This window comes from Sminthopsis crassicaudata, chromosome 3 (genome assembly GCF_048593235.1).
Source record: "Sminthopsis crassicaudata isolate SCR6 chromosome 3, ASM4859323v1, whole genome shotgun sequence".
Lineage (NCBI taxonomy): Eukaryota > Metazoa > Chordata > Mammalia > Dasyuromorphia > Dasyuridae > Sminthopsis > Sminthopsis crassicaudata.
In genome coordinates this window covers 301,039,623-301,055,248 of record NC_133619.1, presented here as the reverse complement: position 1 = coordinate 301,055,248, position 15,626 = coordinate 301,039,623, and the positions used below count along the sequence as shown (strand labels likewise).

At 34.8% G+C, this 15,626-nt stretch overlaps 1 protein-coding gene across 6 annotated transcripts in view; it reads right to left on the bottom strand.

Moving 5' to 3' along the window:
- The window catches only part of ST3GAL6 (ST3 beta-galactoside alpha-2,3-sialyltransferase 6), a 93,897-nt gene that overhangs the window by 19,357 nt on the left and 58,914 nt on the right, over positions 1-15,626 (bottom strand). For all 6 annotated transcript variants that reach the window (XM_074300993.1, XM_074300996.1, XM_074300997.1 and 3 more), the window contains 2 exons: positions 15,182-15,285; positions 7,945-8,008 (listed from right to left, as the gene is read on the bottom strand). In XM_074300993.1, coding sequence (XP_074157094.1) covers positions 7,945-8,008; positions 15,182-15,285 — 168 coding nt within the window. The remainder of the gene's footprint in view (positions 1-7,944; positions 8,009-15,181; positions 15,286-15,626) is intronic.

The window sequence follows — 15,626 nt, the reverse complement described above, 5'->3', positions numbered from 1 at the left end:
AAAGCTTTTCAGTTGAGAGTGAGAAGTCTTGGAGTTTTGAAGAGAGATGAGAAGATCTAGGAGAGCCTCAGTGGGGAATGGGATAGTGAGTCGGGAGTGGAGGTGCACTAGGATTGTCTCGCCATGATGAGGGCCCAGTGGAGACTGTGTAACAGAAGGGGGCCTAGTTAGAATGGTTGAGTGATTTTCTCCACCTTTGTTCAGCAGCACACGTGTAGGTGCAAAGGTGATGAATGGTAGGAATCCTACAAGAAGAACCCAGCTTGGTGAAGTTCCCCTCTGAGGCAAAGGAGGATTGGAATACTCCTTGTTTCTAATTGCCACCTCCAGGTTCTCCCCATTCTCCTTCACTCAGAAGCCTCCCTTCCTATGAGATGGCATGTCAATCAAAAAGTTAATAAAATTTTATTAAAGGTCTAATATATGCCAAGCACTATTCTAAGCACTAGAGACACAAAAGGAGGTCAAACTTTGTGCCTGTGTACAAAGAGCTTACAATCTAATGATATTTATATAGATAGATAGATAGATAGATAGATATAGATATAGATATAATTTTTGTTGTTCAGTCGTTTTCAATCATCTTCATGACCCCATTTGGGATTTTCTAGGCAAAGATACTGGAATAGTTTGCCATTTCCTTCTCTAGCTCATTTTACAGAAGAGGAAACTGAGGCAAACAAGGTTAAGCAGTTTACCCAGGTCACATAACTAGTAAGTGTCTGAGGCTGGATTTGATCTCAGGAAAATGAGTCTTTGTGACTCTTATGCCCGGCACTCTGTCCAATGCATTACTTAGCTGACTCATAGTCCCTTCTTGAATACTTCTGAGTCACTTCTCACATTTTAGGAAAGGCTTTGATAAGCTAAAAAAATATATCTAGGGAAAAAGTTGGTCAAAGAAAACTCTTAAGATGTATGATAACTTTTAAAGTGTTTGCCAATATAATAGCCTTAGAGCTTTGACAACTTAAGAGATAATTCAATTTAACTCTTTCATTTTGCAAGGTGTAGGAAACTGAAGCCAAAGGAGGTCTGAATCATTTGCCTCAAGTCCCTCAGGAACAAAGGAATCAGAATTTGAATCCAGGTCTTTCGACCCTTCCCCAACTGCAGCCTACTTTCCTTTGCTGTCACATTGTTAGACTTGTCTGCTGGGACCCAGAGGGCAGATAGAGAAGCAATTACTGGAAAGATGCAGAGACAGAGTTAGACCAGATGACCCTGAGATCCTCCTCCCAATATTGATTCTGGCAATGTAACAAAGTTGCTCATTCCTTTCTGAGATCATTCTAAGTAAGAAAAGATTTTTTTTTTTTTTTTGGCAAAGTGAAGCAAATTTATAGCAAAGCAATATAATGTAAGTTCCTTAGAGTAAGAACTATCTTGTTTGCTTTAATTTAAAAATTTATAAATTTTACAGAGTTATACAAATTGAATTACATTTTCAGAGTTGCATCATAAATATCAATCTTTCAAATCTAGGTATTTGTAAGCAAAAAGAATCCTTTTTATAACTGGTGCATTAAATATTATAGGGGCAGCTAGGTAGTGCAGTGGATAGAGCACCAGCCCTGAAGTCAGGAGGACCTGAGTTCAAATCTGATCTCAGACACTTAACAAGCCTAGCTATATGACCCTGGCCAGTCACTTAACCCCAACTACTTCAGCAAAATAAATAAATAAATGCTTTAAGTGAATATTATTGTTGAAATATAATAATAATGATAAAAGCATTGCTGTTAAAGTTATTTAGGCTGGACAGCAGGGCCAAAATGAAGCTGGCTTGGGCAAGAACCACTGATACCCTATCTGGTGGTGAAAAGGGAAACTGAGGGCATAGCTTCCCATTACCTTCTGGCCTTGCTTGGTAAGGGATGTGGCAAGATTCCAGAACTTCTAGAATTAGAATGAATGAGAAAAAGGAAAAGAAAAGAACAGGGGAGGGAGGGTTGGGGCGGAGAAGAGCAGGATATCTTGGACAAGGTGAGAAAAGGGCAGATCTACTGTATTGAAATGAATGAATAAACTATGAGAGCATTTAGGAACATTTGGGTCATATTTTTTGATTAGGACTAGAGGGACACACTTTGGGATTTCAAAGGAAAATGTAACAAATAATGCATGAGATAAAAAATATATTCTCATCATCCTAGTCTGTTCCCAAGGAAGCTTAAATCTTAAAGAAAACTTTAAATCTTAAAAAAGAAGAATTTGCACTTTGAGTTAGAGCATGAAAAAGAGAAAGGGGGAAGCAAATGGTGGGGGGGGATGTGTAATTTTCTGTGTTGGGCACTGTGATCAGATATAGGTATTTGCAAGTTCGTATTTGGGAACCTACATGTGCCAACTATGAGTTGCCCACAGGCTGTTGGACAAAGCTGCACCCGATGTTGCTTTATACCCTCTGATTTCCCCATAAGTTATGATGCAGAAATGAGTAATGGTCTCTACTAAAAACAAAATCAGTCCAATGAAGGATGGATTCAGACAAACTGCCAGAGACTGAAGGAAGAACAGGGAACACCTAAGAATGGCCTAGATAACTCTATTGTAAAAAGTAGAGATGTTTGAGGAAAATCAAAGATACCTAGATCCCTATTCTAGGAAGACTACAAGAAAAAAAAATTTTTAATCTAAGGCACTGTAATTCTAAATGACTCAATAAGAGAGTAATGTAAAGAAGATATTTAAACTTCAGGAGATTATTCAAAGTAGCTGAGGAAAGGCTGAGCATAAAACATTTCTGTAAAAGGTTAGAAAAACCAATGTTTTCAGCTGGACAGGAAAGAAGAGAAGGGACCTGCTGTGATTTGATTGGTGTAAGGAACTCTCAGATGAGGAAACACTTTCTCTCATATGACTAGCATTGTCAGCCATTATTTTAGTATTTGTTTATATTATTATTTTAAAATCATACTTCTATAAATTTTATCACTACCCACTAGACTTAAAACCTCATTCTGTTATCTGTCACATCCAGTTTCTACTGATTTCAACTTTCATAACAGCAGCATCAACGATATCAGCAGCAGCTAACATTTATATAGTGCTTACTATGTAACAGGTACTGTGCCAAGGGCTTTACAATTAATATCTTATTTGATCCTCACAACAGCTAAAGTGAACTAAAGTAAAGTTTCATCACTTGACAGATAAGGAAACTGAGGCAAAAAGAAAATTAAGTAACTTTCCCAGCATCACAATAAATGTCTGAGACTATTAGATTTAAATACAAGTCTTTCTGATTCCAAGCCTGACAGTCTATCCACTAAACCATGGAGCTGCCCACAGTATCTCTCTTCTGCCCAAATTCTTTCTGCTCATACTAGCATTCACCTATTTTGTGCTCTCATTACCTTTTGTTCAGATAATAACAATAATTTCCTAATGGATCTCCTTAATTGATAGTCTCTCCCCTCCCCAATTCCTTTACAAAGCAACCAAAATAGTTCCTTAATGCATAGTTGTTGCTTTTTTAATTAAAAAAAATTTCAGGGCTTCCATATTACCTTTAAAATAAAACCAAACTCACTAGGCCTGAAAATTAAAACCTTACTTAATCCACTTCCAGACTAGTTTTCAATTTATTTCATTTTTTTTTTCATACCCTATACACTTCAAATAGAACCACTGACTATTCCAACATTTTGTCCTGATTCTCTGCTGGAATACAATCCTGTCCTCATTTTTGTTTGCTGAAAATTCTCTTTATGTCAAGGTCTACTTCATTCTCAATGTGCTGTCTTCCCAGATTCCCATCTCACAATTGAAAATATGAATTTCTGTTTATCTTCCCATTGCCTTGCACACAACACAGCAGGCCCTATATAAAAGTTTACTGAATGAAAATAAAGCAAGATTCTAATCTAATCTAACACTTAATGATCTACTTTAAAAAGGGAAATACCCAACAAGAAACTCTTAAGTTGAGATTTTTCACTTTAAAGATGAACTGGAGTCTAAAGGATAGGGGACATTTTTTTCATTGTAATGGTAATGACAATAATAGTAAAAACAAATATTAAATCCTTTAAAATAAAATAGCCAGAAAGATGTCCAGCTAACCAGGCTAATATTCTGTGTCCTCATCCTTTACTCAAGTTCTTGCATGTTTTTTTCACACACTCCTGGTATATTCTTACCAGCAATATACAGGGACTGAGTGCTGGAGATGAATCTTATCTATTCGACCCAGAAGGATTAGTCACAAAGGGGGTCCTTCCTTGCAACCCAGAATCTCCATCCCTTCCTCCTGCCTATTGTCCCCTGAAGTCTTAACCTCCTGAAAAACAAATTGAGAGAAATCATAGAAAAATCTTCAAACTTTTTTTCAAAAGACCACTTGAAAATTTTCCAGTCCTATTCAAAAGATCCCCAACAAAGACTTCTTCAGCACTACCGCTGGAAGAATTTGCCTTTCTTCTATTCTCCTCTCAACCAGCCAAAGAAAACATCTAATGTCCAGGAATCTCAACACCACCATTGTGCTTTGAGTTACTGTAATGGGCTCTAAATACCTTGTGTACAAGTCTGCTGCTACCAAAAAATACATTCCCATGAAAGTCTATTTTTTTTCTTGTGTCAGTGAAATGATTCATATTTTACATTGCATATACCTCATTAACATTAGCCTATCACAAAAAGGTTTTTTTCTGCTTTTTTTTTTTTTTTTTTTTTTTGGCAACAAGTCTTTCCCTACAGTTTTGACTTCCATAGTAGATCTGTGGTATAGTTATCCAGATATGATGCTAGATAAATCTCTTGAGGGTTGGGGCTATATTTTATTTATTTTTATATTCCCTCCTTTCCCCACAGATGACATGCAACTTTATATATAGTGGTTCTTAATATTTTTTGAATCAATGAAAAGTCTTCACCGTGAGTTATCTCTTCTTGTAAAAGAAAACTCAAGAAGGCTCCTATCCTACTTATTTAGCACACCTAGAAATACATGACATGAAGTACAGACTGGGAGATATGTAGGGGGAAGAAAAGAGGAAAAATTGATTCTGATCTTTAAAAAGGAGTAAAGTACATTTTCTCATGGAAGAATAATAGAACCACTTACTTACTAAGTACCCAGTTTTGTTCAAAGTTAACTATGCTAATGTATGTCAGGCTATTGGACTTGAGTAAGAAAGTCCTACTAAGCATAATCCCAAACTTAGTAAATTTTTAATGGTAAATAACCAAGACCACCATGTCTAAACCTTTATTAATTTTATAGAACATACTAATGGGGGAGATTACTAATCCCTAAATGATCTAATTTAAAAGGGAACAAAGTTATTGGGACTATTAAACTAGTGTTCTCCAAAGGACAACATAATCAGGTTGTAAATATTTTGAGTACTCTACTCAGACAAAAAGGCCATATAATAATTTGTCATTCTCTACTATGTTTGCCACAATCCCTATCTTCTAATGCCTGCTGCACACTTCTAGTGAAAGATGTAGAGTTTGTAAAGGAATCTCTGAAAAAGGAAATCAAGAGCTATAACAAACAACAATGACACTATAGTTTGGACATAACTTGAAGTTGCCAAGAAAAACTTTTAAAAAGTCATGTTATTGGGATAGCTAGGTGGTGCAGTAGACAGAGCATCAGCTCTGAAGTCAGAAAGACTGAGTTCAAATCTGATCTCAGACACTTAACACTTCCTAGCTGTGTGACCCTGGACAAGTCATTTAACCCCAATTGCCTCAGCCCCCCCAAAAATCATGTTGTCAATAAGAGGAGAATTTTCAACATCTTTCTAGCTTTTTCATACTCCTGTGAATGCACCAGATGGGAAAATCCTAAGTGATACTTGCAGAAGAATTCGCAACTTTAAAATTAGCTTCTTGGGTATTGATTCAAATTTAAAACCTTCTAAATCATCAAGCTAATTTTCTTGATTTCAAATAAATGTTCAAATGTGAAAGGGAGGCAGCTGTAATACAGTGGAAATAATAATAACTGGGTATGAGATTTCAATAGTGGCTCTTCTGCTCTTAAGCAAATTCAGTTTTTTTATCTGAAAAATGTAACCTTTAATGTCCTTTCCAGGGCTAACATCTATGATTTGGAATTAATTTTTTGGCAAAATTCATTTGCTTCAGGTTGAGGGGAGCATATTTTCTGTGGCAACTTATTTGAGGTAGTTAAGCTTCCTTTTTTTCCAAAGCCACGGTGTGTGCCCTGCCCCATGCCCAACCAGTTATCTCAAGAGGAATGTGCTCCTGGAAGCAAGAAAGAAAGTATGGTAAAATAAATAAATGAACAAATAAAATAAAAAGAACTAAATCCATGCCTAGAATGAAAAAAAAAGTGTACATTTATTTGAATTCCAAAGATGCCACATTATTTGACATAGTCCTAAAATCTGAATGACTGAACCTCAACTCAGTTTCTAAATAAATAAGACAGTGAAAGAACTAATTAGAACAAAAAGGCCAAGCTACCATCATTTTGTCACTAAAGACTGAGGCAGCCAAAAATGGAAGAGAAACAAATGTCTTTCTTAAAATAACTGAGTAAAAGAAAGAAAAAAAAATACACTGACAATCAAACCCTTGGGCCAGATTATATATAGAACTTCCTCATTTTCACTTGCTTCTGAAGTAAACAATTTTTTAAAAAAGTTTCTTGCTTGATCTAGTACACAGGAACCTGTCCTTTTGGCAGAGTACTACAGAAACAACTTCAAGTGGCTTATTCTTAGTCAGGGACAAAATCCTAGGCCCAATGGTATAGGAACTGAGGGTGGAATAGTCACATACACACAACAGGTGTTCCAATTCCTATGTATTTAATGGGGCCAGGAGTAAGCAAGGGAGATAAGTAGTTCCGATGGTGAAAGAAAACTTAGTGTTCAGTAAGTGGTGGTGGTTCTAGTGTGACTATTACTACTATAACCATCACTACTACTAGTGTTGCTGCTGCTGCTACTACTACTACGATCACCACCTACTGCTGCTACTCCCACTACTCTTTACTGCTACTGCTGGAACCATCCCCACCATTGTCACTACTACCACTATCACACCACCACTCTTTAGTATATCACCACTACCATTACCACAACCAATTTTATGAATTTTAAACTTCACTAAAACTTTTGGAATGTTCTATTGAAATTGAGAAATTCTACAGAAATTCAGTAAGTGGTGGTGGTGGTACTATTACTATTACTATTGCAACTACTGATACTGCTACTAAGCAGTTGCCATTCCATGTTTTTCATGGTTTATTTCACTTGAAGCTCACAACAATTCTGGGAGGTAGGTGTTATATTATTAATCTCATTTTACAGGTGAGGAAGAGTGTGAGAGAGGTTAAGCAACTTACCTCAGGGGCATACAATTAAAAAGTATCTTACCTAGTTATATTAAGTGATATCATATAAACACTGGACTTTAGGAAGACCTGAGTTTGAAATTCTGCCTTGGATACTTATTAATTATATGACTCTGGGATAACTTGTTTAACTTCTCAGTTTCCTCACCTGTAAAATGAGGCTTAATAATATGGTACCTACCTCCCAGGATTGTTGTGAGCTTCAAACGAAATAAACCATGAAAAACACTAAGTGGCAACTGCTTAGTAGTAGTAGTGGTATTAAGAATAATAGTAATAAGAGTGGTAGTTGTAGTGGTTGTGGTGATAGTGATGGTGGTAGTAATAGTAGTAATAATAGCAGGAGTAATAATAGTAGCACCACTATCACCATCATTACTTACTGAATTTCTACAGAATTTCCCAATTTCTATAGAATATCCCAAAAGTTTTAGTGCAGTTTAAAATTAATAAAATCTTAAAGCTGTACTAAGGCTCAAATCCAAACTTCTAAATTCATTAATTATAGATATGAATACTATCACATATTCATCCATAAGTACAATTAAAATGTCATCTTACATTTTAATCAATCAGAGAAAAACAATAGGTAATGAACTCACTGGTCAGATTCAGGGAACAGGTCACAGCTCTGAAGTCTTGAGAGAGCAAGATGGAAATCTGGCACTTTAAAAAAAAGAAAAAAATGGAGCAAGAATGAATAGGTTACAGATTCAATGACTGTTATTGTTTGTGTATCAAGATACATTCTCCCCAGTATTTTCACCTAGTATCATGTACATATGCTTTATTCAATGGTGAGAAAGCAGTTCGTGGTTAGAATGTCTTACAAATGATGCATGTTAACCATGCCATTTGTAATATCTAATAAATTCATTTTTTCTAATTTTTATCTTGAGCAACAACACAAGTGACAAAGATTGATAAGAATCTAATGATTTTGATACAGATTCTGTCTGAAAATAGCAATCAATATTCATGGAGTTTTAGCTACTATCCAGGTCCACTGACAATTTTTTTTCTAGATGTTAAACTTAGAAACAAAGAAATTTACTCCTCAATGTAACAGAACGTAATAAAATTAAACTCAGAAAAGAAATGGATATTATAATCTTATTACCTTTCTGTAAATTTTTACTACTGAAAACTAAGGGAGTGGTCATCAGTTGAAGAATGAAACTGATCAGGTATATGGATATAACTAAATAATACTGGTATATAAAAAATAATGAAAAGAATGGATGCAGAGATACTTAGCAAGCCTTAAATATGAATTGAAGGCAAAGTACAGTGAGCAGAATGAAGAGAACAATTTATACAAAAGCAACAACACAGTCAATGGCTCAGTCAATAAACATCTATTAAGTACCTGCTAGTGCAAGGAACTGTGCTAAACATTGGGGATTTAAAGAAAAGGGAAAAAAAAAAAGAACAGGAATACAAAAAACAGCTTTTGCTCTCAAGAAGCTCACAATCTAGTCAGGAAGACAGCAAACAAATATATGTAGACAAACTACATGCTTGGCTAATAGGAAATAATTAATAGAGAAATCAGTAGAATTTGGAAAGATTGGGAGAAGTTTCTTAGAGAAGATGGGATTTTACATGGGACTTAAAGGAAAAGCTGGAGGTAGACATACAGAGATAAGCATTCCAAGGATGCAGCACAGCCAGAGAAAATACCCTGAGGGGAGAGATGGGATGTCTTGTTTCAAGAATGTGTTAAGTACATGGCATCATTGGATTGAAGAAGATGTGAGGATTAAGTTGTAAGAATTACCTAGAAAGACAGAAGGGTGGAGAGGGAAGAGCTTTGAATTCAGAAGATTTTGCTTTTGATTCTCCTTTTTTTTAAATGTGTGTATGTGTATATGTATACACATTTATCTTGTTGCACCAGAAAAATCAGATCAAAAAGGAAAAAAAAATGAGAAAGAAAACAAAATGCAAGCAAACAACAACAAAAAAAGAGTGAAAATGCTATGTTGTGATCCACACTCAGTTCCCACTGTCCTCTCTTTGGGTGTAGATGGTTCTCTTCATCACAAGATCATTGGAACTGGCCTCAGTCATCTCATTGTTAAAAAGAATCACGTCCATCAGAATTGACTTTTGATTCTCAAAAGAAGCAATAGGGAGCCACTGAAGTTTATTGAGTGGAAGAGTGACCCTATCAGATCTATGCTTTAGGAAAAGTCCATGGGTAGCTAAATGAGGGATGGGTTGGAGAAAGGAGAGACTTGAGGCAGACATCTTGATGAGGGCTCTACTAAGGTAGAAGCTATAAGGAGAGAAGGGGGCATTTCAGACCGATGTTGTAAAGGTTGAAGTCTCCTAGCTTTGGCAACATATTGAATATGGGAGGGGGAATGAGGATGATGAATTGAGGTTGACATTTTGGCTGCCGGTCTCAGGGACTGGAGGACGGTATTGCCCTCAATAATCATAGGAAAGTTATGAAGTGGAAGGCTTAGTGGAAAAGGCAATAAATTCACTTTTTTACTTTCAGACAACTTTGAAAGACCTGAAATCTCTGATTAATCCAATGACTTAACATGATTCTAGAAAGCCAATGAAGAAGCATGCTACTGAAGGAGTAGCTGAAAGAGTAGATAGGTCTTCAAAAAAGCAGAATGAGACTTTTTTTTGGACATGGACAGTCAAAGAATTTCTTAACTATGTATATGTTATACAAGGATTTTGTTTTTATTTTCTTTTTTCCTAATTGAAATAAAGAAGGGAATAGGGAAGAAAGGAGACAATTTTGTTGTTAACTTAAAAAAAAGAAATATCAAAAATAAAAATTAATCTGTTTCAATGAAAACAAATATGAATTTCTTTTTTAAAAAGTATGTATGTAACCTTTCTATACTGTATACATATATGCATGTGTATATATAAAATAAAAATAAATATATATCTAACTATATGTTATTTTCCTAGTAGATTGATAATCATTAGTTTTATGTAAATGTATGCTATATTCAAGAAATGTATACACACATAATGAGATGCAAATAGCTGTGAAAATGCAGTATATAAGAAATATAAACATACAATATAGAACATAAACAGTTGTGAAAATGCAATATCTATATTTTCCAAATACCTAAATCATAATTAAGTAACTTTTTGGGGAGGGGGTTGGAGGAAAGGAACTCAAAGAGACATAATCATCTTGATTTTTCCTTATAGGTATAAACAGTCCCAAAATTTGTTATAAATGATTTTAATTTTTAAGCAAAGGATAGTATTAACATTACTAATTAATAGTATTAATCGTTTTTCTTTCTTATCGAATCTAACATGGTGGAGCCAAAACTATCTCTTTCTGAACTTCTTTTGCTCTCTTCTTTTGTGTTTTTAATGGTTTCATTGATATTCTTTTCTATTTCTTCTACATCATCCCTACCTCGACATTCCCCCAAATTTTACTGCTCTCAAAGAGAAGCCCTCACTTCTAACAAGTATAATTAAGCAAGACAAATTTGTGTTGCATTGTTCCCATGTAAAAATATAAGTCTCAGTGACCCCTGAATCATTCTTCCACATAAAGCATCTCTAGTCCTAATTCATTATTGCATTTATCAGAATTCTTAATTCTTTTAAATTTATTTTCCTTTGCAACATAATAGGTCCATAATAGTTTGCATTGTTCATTTGTTTCTCCACATTTCTTTCTGAATCATTTCATCCAAGTCTTTTCAGGTTTCACATAATCTGTCATCATAATTTCATTTGGCAATTATATTCCATTACAATCATGTATCATATTGTCTTTGACTATCTAATTGATGAGCACTCATTTTCCGTTTCCAGTTTTTTGTTTTGTTTTGTTTTGCTATAGCAAAAAATACTGCTATATATATATATATTTGTACATATGGCTATCTTCTTTGAGGGATATGCTTAGTAGTATTATCATTGGCTTAGTGGTGAGTTTTGAAATATAGCTGTAAATTGTTTTTCAGAATGATTGACCTAATTCAGTTCAACCAATAGTGCATTAGTGTGTTTGCATTCTCATGTCCCTTTCAACAAATGTTATAGTATCTTCTTTTTGTCACCTTTGCTAATCTGACAGGTAGAATCTGAGAGCTATTTTCATTTGCATTTTGTTATTAATTTGGAACATTTTTACATAATCACTGTTAGCATGACTTTTTTCTTTTTGAAAATTGTCTATTTATATACATTTATCCATTGGAAATGATTTTTGTTGCATTCTTAACTTATCTTGAATATCAGATCTTTATCAGAGGCAGGTAGGTAGTACAGTAGATAGAATGCTGGATCTGAAGTCAAAAAGACTATCTTGCCTCAGATATTTATTGTGTGAATCAGGACAAGTCATATGACCTGCCTGTCTCAGTTTTCTCCTCTGTAATATAAGGATTATAAAAGCATCCACTCCCCAAGAATTATTGTGAGAAACAAACAAAATATTAATAAAGTGCTTTGCATACCTTATGATGCTATGTAAATGTTAGCTATTATTTAATTTGCTTCAAAGATTATCTCCCAGTTCAGCTGGTTTCCAACTACAATAATCTTTAATGCAAAAAATTTAATTTTATATAATCAAAACTATCTATTTTGTCCTCATGATCACCTCTATCCCTCGTTTAAACAGGGAGATACTTTATACCAGGGGTTCTCAAACTATGGCCCGCAGGCCACATGTGGCCAGCTGAGGACGTTTATGTGGCCCGCCGGGTTACGGCAAATGGGCTGAGGGGCAGAAACAGAATGTGAGTTTTTGTTTTTACTATAGTCTGGCCCTCCAACAGTCTGAGGGACAGTGAACTGGCCCCCTATTTAAAAACTCTGAGGACCACTGCAGACATTCTAATTTTTCAGGTTCTTTTTGTCTCATGACATCTGCTAGTTCTGTTTCTTCAATTCTATTTCTCAGAAGTGATGTTTCCCCCTTTCCAATCTATGCAATTTATGCTATATTATTATGCTATATATTTCCCATGTTTTTTCCAAGAGCCTTTTTTTCTTCTAGACACTTCTGGAGTCTTTATGACCTAGCCATTCCTTTACCTGAAGCTCCGTGTCTAATTTTTTGCAGGGTACTCTCTTTTTCTGCGTTTGCCTCTTGGACCTCAAACCTGTCCTGATTCTATACTGTGGCCATCATTTTCTTCACTTTACACATTCTTCCGGCTTCAATTTCTAGACTGGGACTCTGTATTAGGCCCAGAACTGCACTCTCCTCCTCAGGCAGAACCGGCCTGATACCATCATTTGTTTAGAATGCTATCAACATCCTTGATGGGACAATGGGTCTAAGCCCTCTTCTCTGTCAGAATCTTGGTATCCCAATGAAGGGATTCATTCTGTAATTTGCCTTCTTGTTCTCTGCCCTGAAGCAAGCCCCAACCAAACAGTAAGATCCTGCCCAGGCACTTCATGGACCCCAATTCTTACTGCTACTCTGATGCCGACTACTAGGACATCATTCTCTCCCCTTGCTTATCTTCAGGTCAGGTCTACAGTTTTCGGGCAGTCATTTTGGGAAGCTCTGGATTGGAGAGGATGGTGGGATTTTAGGTTTAGAGCTTGAAGAAGGCTTTACAGTGTTTCTTCTTTATCAACATTCCTTCTAGTGCCTCATAGAATTTTTCCAGGCTTCTCCAGGACTCTTCCTATTATCATCTTAACCATAAGTATGCCCTCATTTTTGTTTTTTTTTTAATTGAAAAAAAATCTTGTACTTCCTACTTTGAAAATCAGTGAAGTAGCTGAATTCACAGCATTACAGTCAGAACAACAAAGGAGTAGAAGTACAGAAATTGAAATTCTAGTCACAGTTCTACTATCAACTAGATGACCTCTGCTTAGCTATTTACTTTTCTGGTCTACTTCTTTCATTTGCGAAAGGAGAGGATTCAAACAGATCATCTTTAAGAAACTTCACATTTTTGCAACTTTTTGATTACATGATATTTGTGAAAATTTGGAATTACAAAAAATGTCTTAAAGTAATTTAACTTTAAATATTTTATTTCTTAGGAAACTGAATAACATTTCTGACTAGAATTAAAATCCTTAGAGGATATTTCCTCTAATTTCATTATTAAATTGAGAAAATTTATATGCAATTTGTATATTCATTGTATATAATTTTTCAAATTTCTAAAGTAGTTAAAATAGGCTGAAATTAGGAGTATGCAGAAGCCAGTTTAGTGAAAGTTAATTGCTAAATCTTCAGTGGTTATATTTCTATGTTAGAAATAGGTGAGCATAACAAATTGATGAGTATTACAAAATAATTATTTTAATGATTGCTTAGACTTAAGAAAATGATAGAGAAAATGTTAGTAATATAGATTAAAATTAAAAGCGGGTTGTATTTTTTTCAGAGATCCAGTTATTAAATATTAAACATTTACCAGCCTATCCTTGGCTAAAATATATATTCCATATTTATACTACTGGTTTGTACAGCTATTCCACAGATGGTAGAATAATAAACTTCAGAGACATGTGTCCAACAAGTTCCAAATTCATTTTTTTTTATAATTTTTTTTTCACAGTATATATGTATGAGTAATTTTTTTATAATATTATCCCTTGTATTCATTTTTCCAAATTATCCCCTCCCTCCCTCTACTCCTTCCCCTTGATGACAGGCAATCCCATACATTTTACATATGTTACAATATAACCTAGATACAATATGTGTGTGTAAATACCATCCAAATTCATTCTTGAAAAGAAGTTACCAGTAGCTATTGATTCATCAAAGTCAGCTAGGTGACAGAATACTGGCTCTTCCATCAGAAGGACTTGAGTTCAAATTTGGCCTCAAATACTTATTAGTGTGTGTGACCCTGGGCAAGTCACTTAATCCTATTTGCCTCAGTTTCCTCATCTGTAAAATGAGTTGGAGAAGGAAATGACAAATCAATCCAGTATCTGTGTCAAGGAAACTCCAAATGGGCTCAGAGAGAGTTGAACAATGAAATGAAATCATTGAAATGACTCAAAAAAAAAAAAAAAAAAAAAAAACCTGAATCATTAGAGGTGTTAGACACCTTGCTGTCTGAGAGGGGAGGATGATGTGATTGACATTGACATTGTCAAATGTCACAACTTTCATATTATATAAAATTTGCACAAGGGTTATTGTTCCAATTTTGTAAACGAATAAAATTAATTACCTAAAATGAAATTAATTACCTAAATTCCTAAGTAATAGAGTGCCCAAACTGGGACATAAAACAACCCAAAAGTTTCTATTGTAAACACGACCCTCTAGTCTCTTAGTTCATGCTATTCGGCTAGAGTAATGGCAACGTTTCACAGTAGCTAGCTGCATGTTAATCTATAGCAGTAGCACTAATGGTAATGTGGGAGATACTGGCAAAGTTAGGATTTGAAGCTAGGTTTTCTTGATTCCGTGACCAGTATTTTTTCCTCTAACTGCCATGCTAAGACCTCTGAAAACATAGATTCAAGTATGCTCAAATGTTCTCTAAAACATTAAAAGATTGTTGTTATTGTTCAATCATTTCAGTCATGTCCTGCTCTCTGTGATCCCATTTGTGGTTTTCTTGGCAAAGAGATACTAGAGGAAGGAAACTGAGGCAAACAGCATGAAGTATGTTGCTCACACTCATATAGCTAGTAAGTACCCAAGACCATATCTGATTTCTTAAGGATGGGTCATCTTCTCTCCAGGTGCTACACTCTATCCAATGTGCCACCCTGAAGATAAAAATTTGCTTAGCACAGAATATAAATAATCTATAAGTTGGATGTCATTAAAATACAGTTTTCATAAACCATTCTATTTCAATAAGATTGAATAAGAAGAAAATTACTGACCTGATTTCTTTACTCCATAGGGTAGTGCAATCTTATCACTTTCATGAAGAGTAGCTATTGTTTTTAAATCACTTGTACACATGAAAGGATATATTCCACGAAAACTAAAGAAGTGAAAAAAAGTTTGATTTTATTAAATATGACATTAACCTAATTAAGTCAATGTATAACATCTAAATTATATTACTTTGCTATGTTTGAGTTAACAAATCAAATAATTTCTTAAGTTTTTACTATGGGCCAGGTACTGTGCTTGAGCTTTATTATATACGATGCCACTTTGATGACTTTGATGGTAACTTCTTTTCAAGAATGAATTTTGAACTAGTTGGACATATATTTCTGAAATTTATTATTTTACCATCTGTGGAAAAGCTGTTTAATAAACAAACCAATAGTGTAAATATGGAATATATATATTTCAGCCAAGGATAGACTGGAAAAT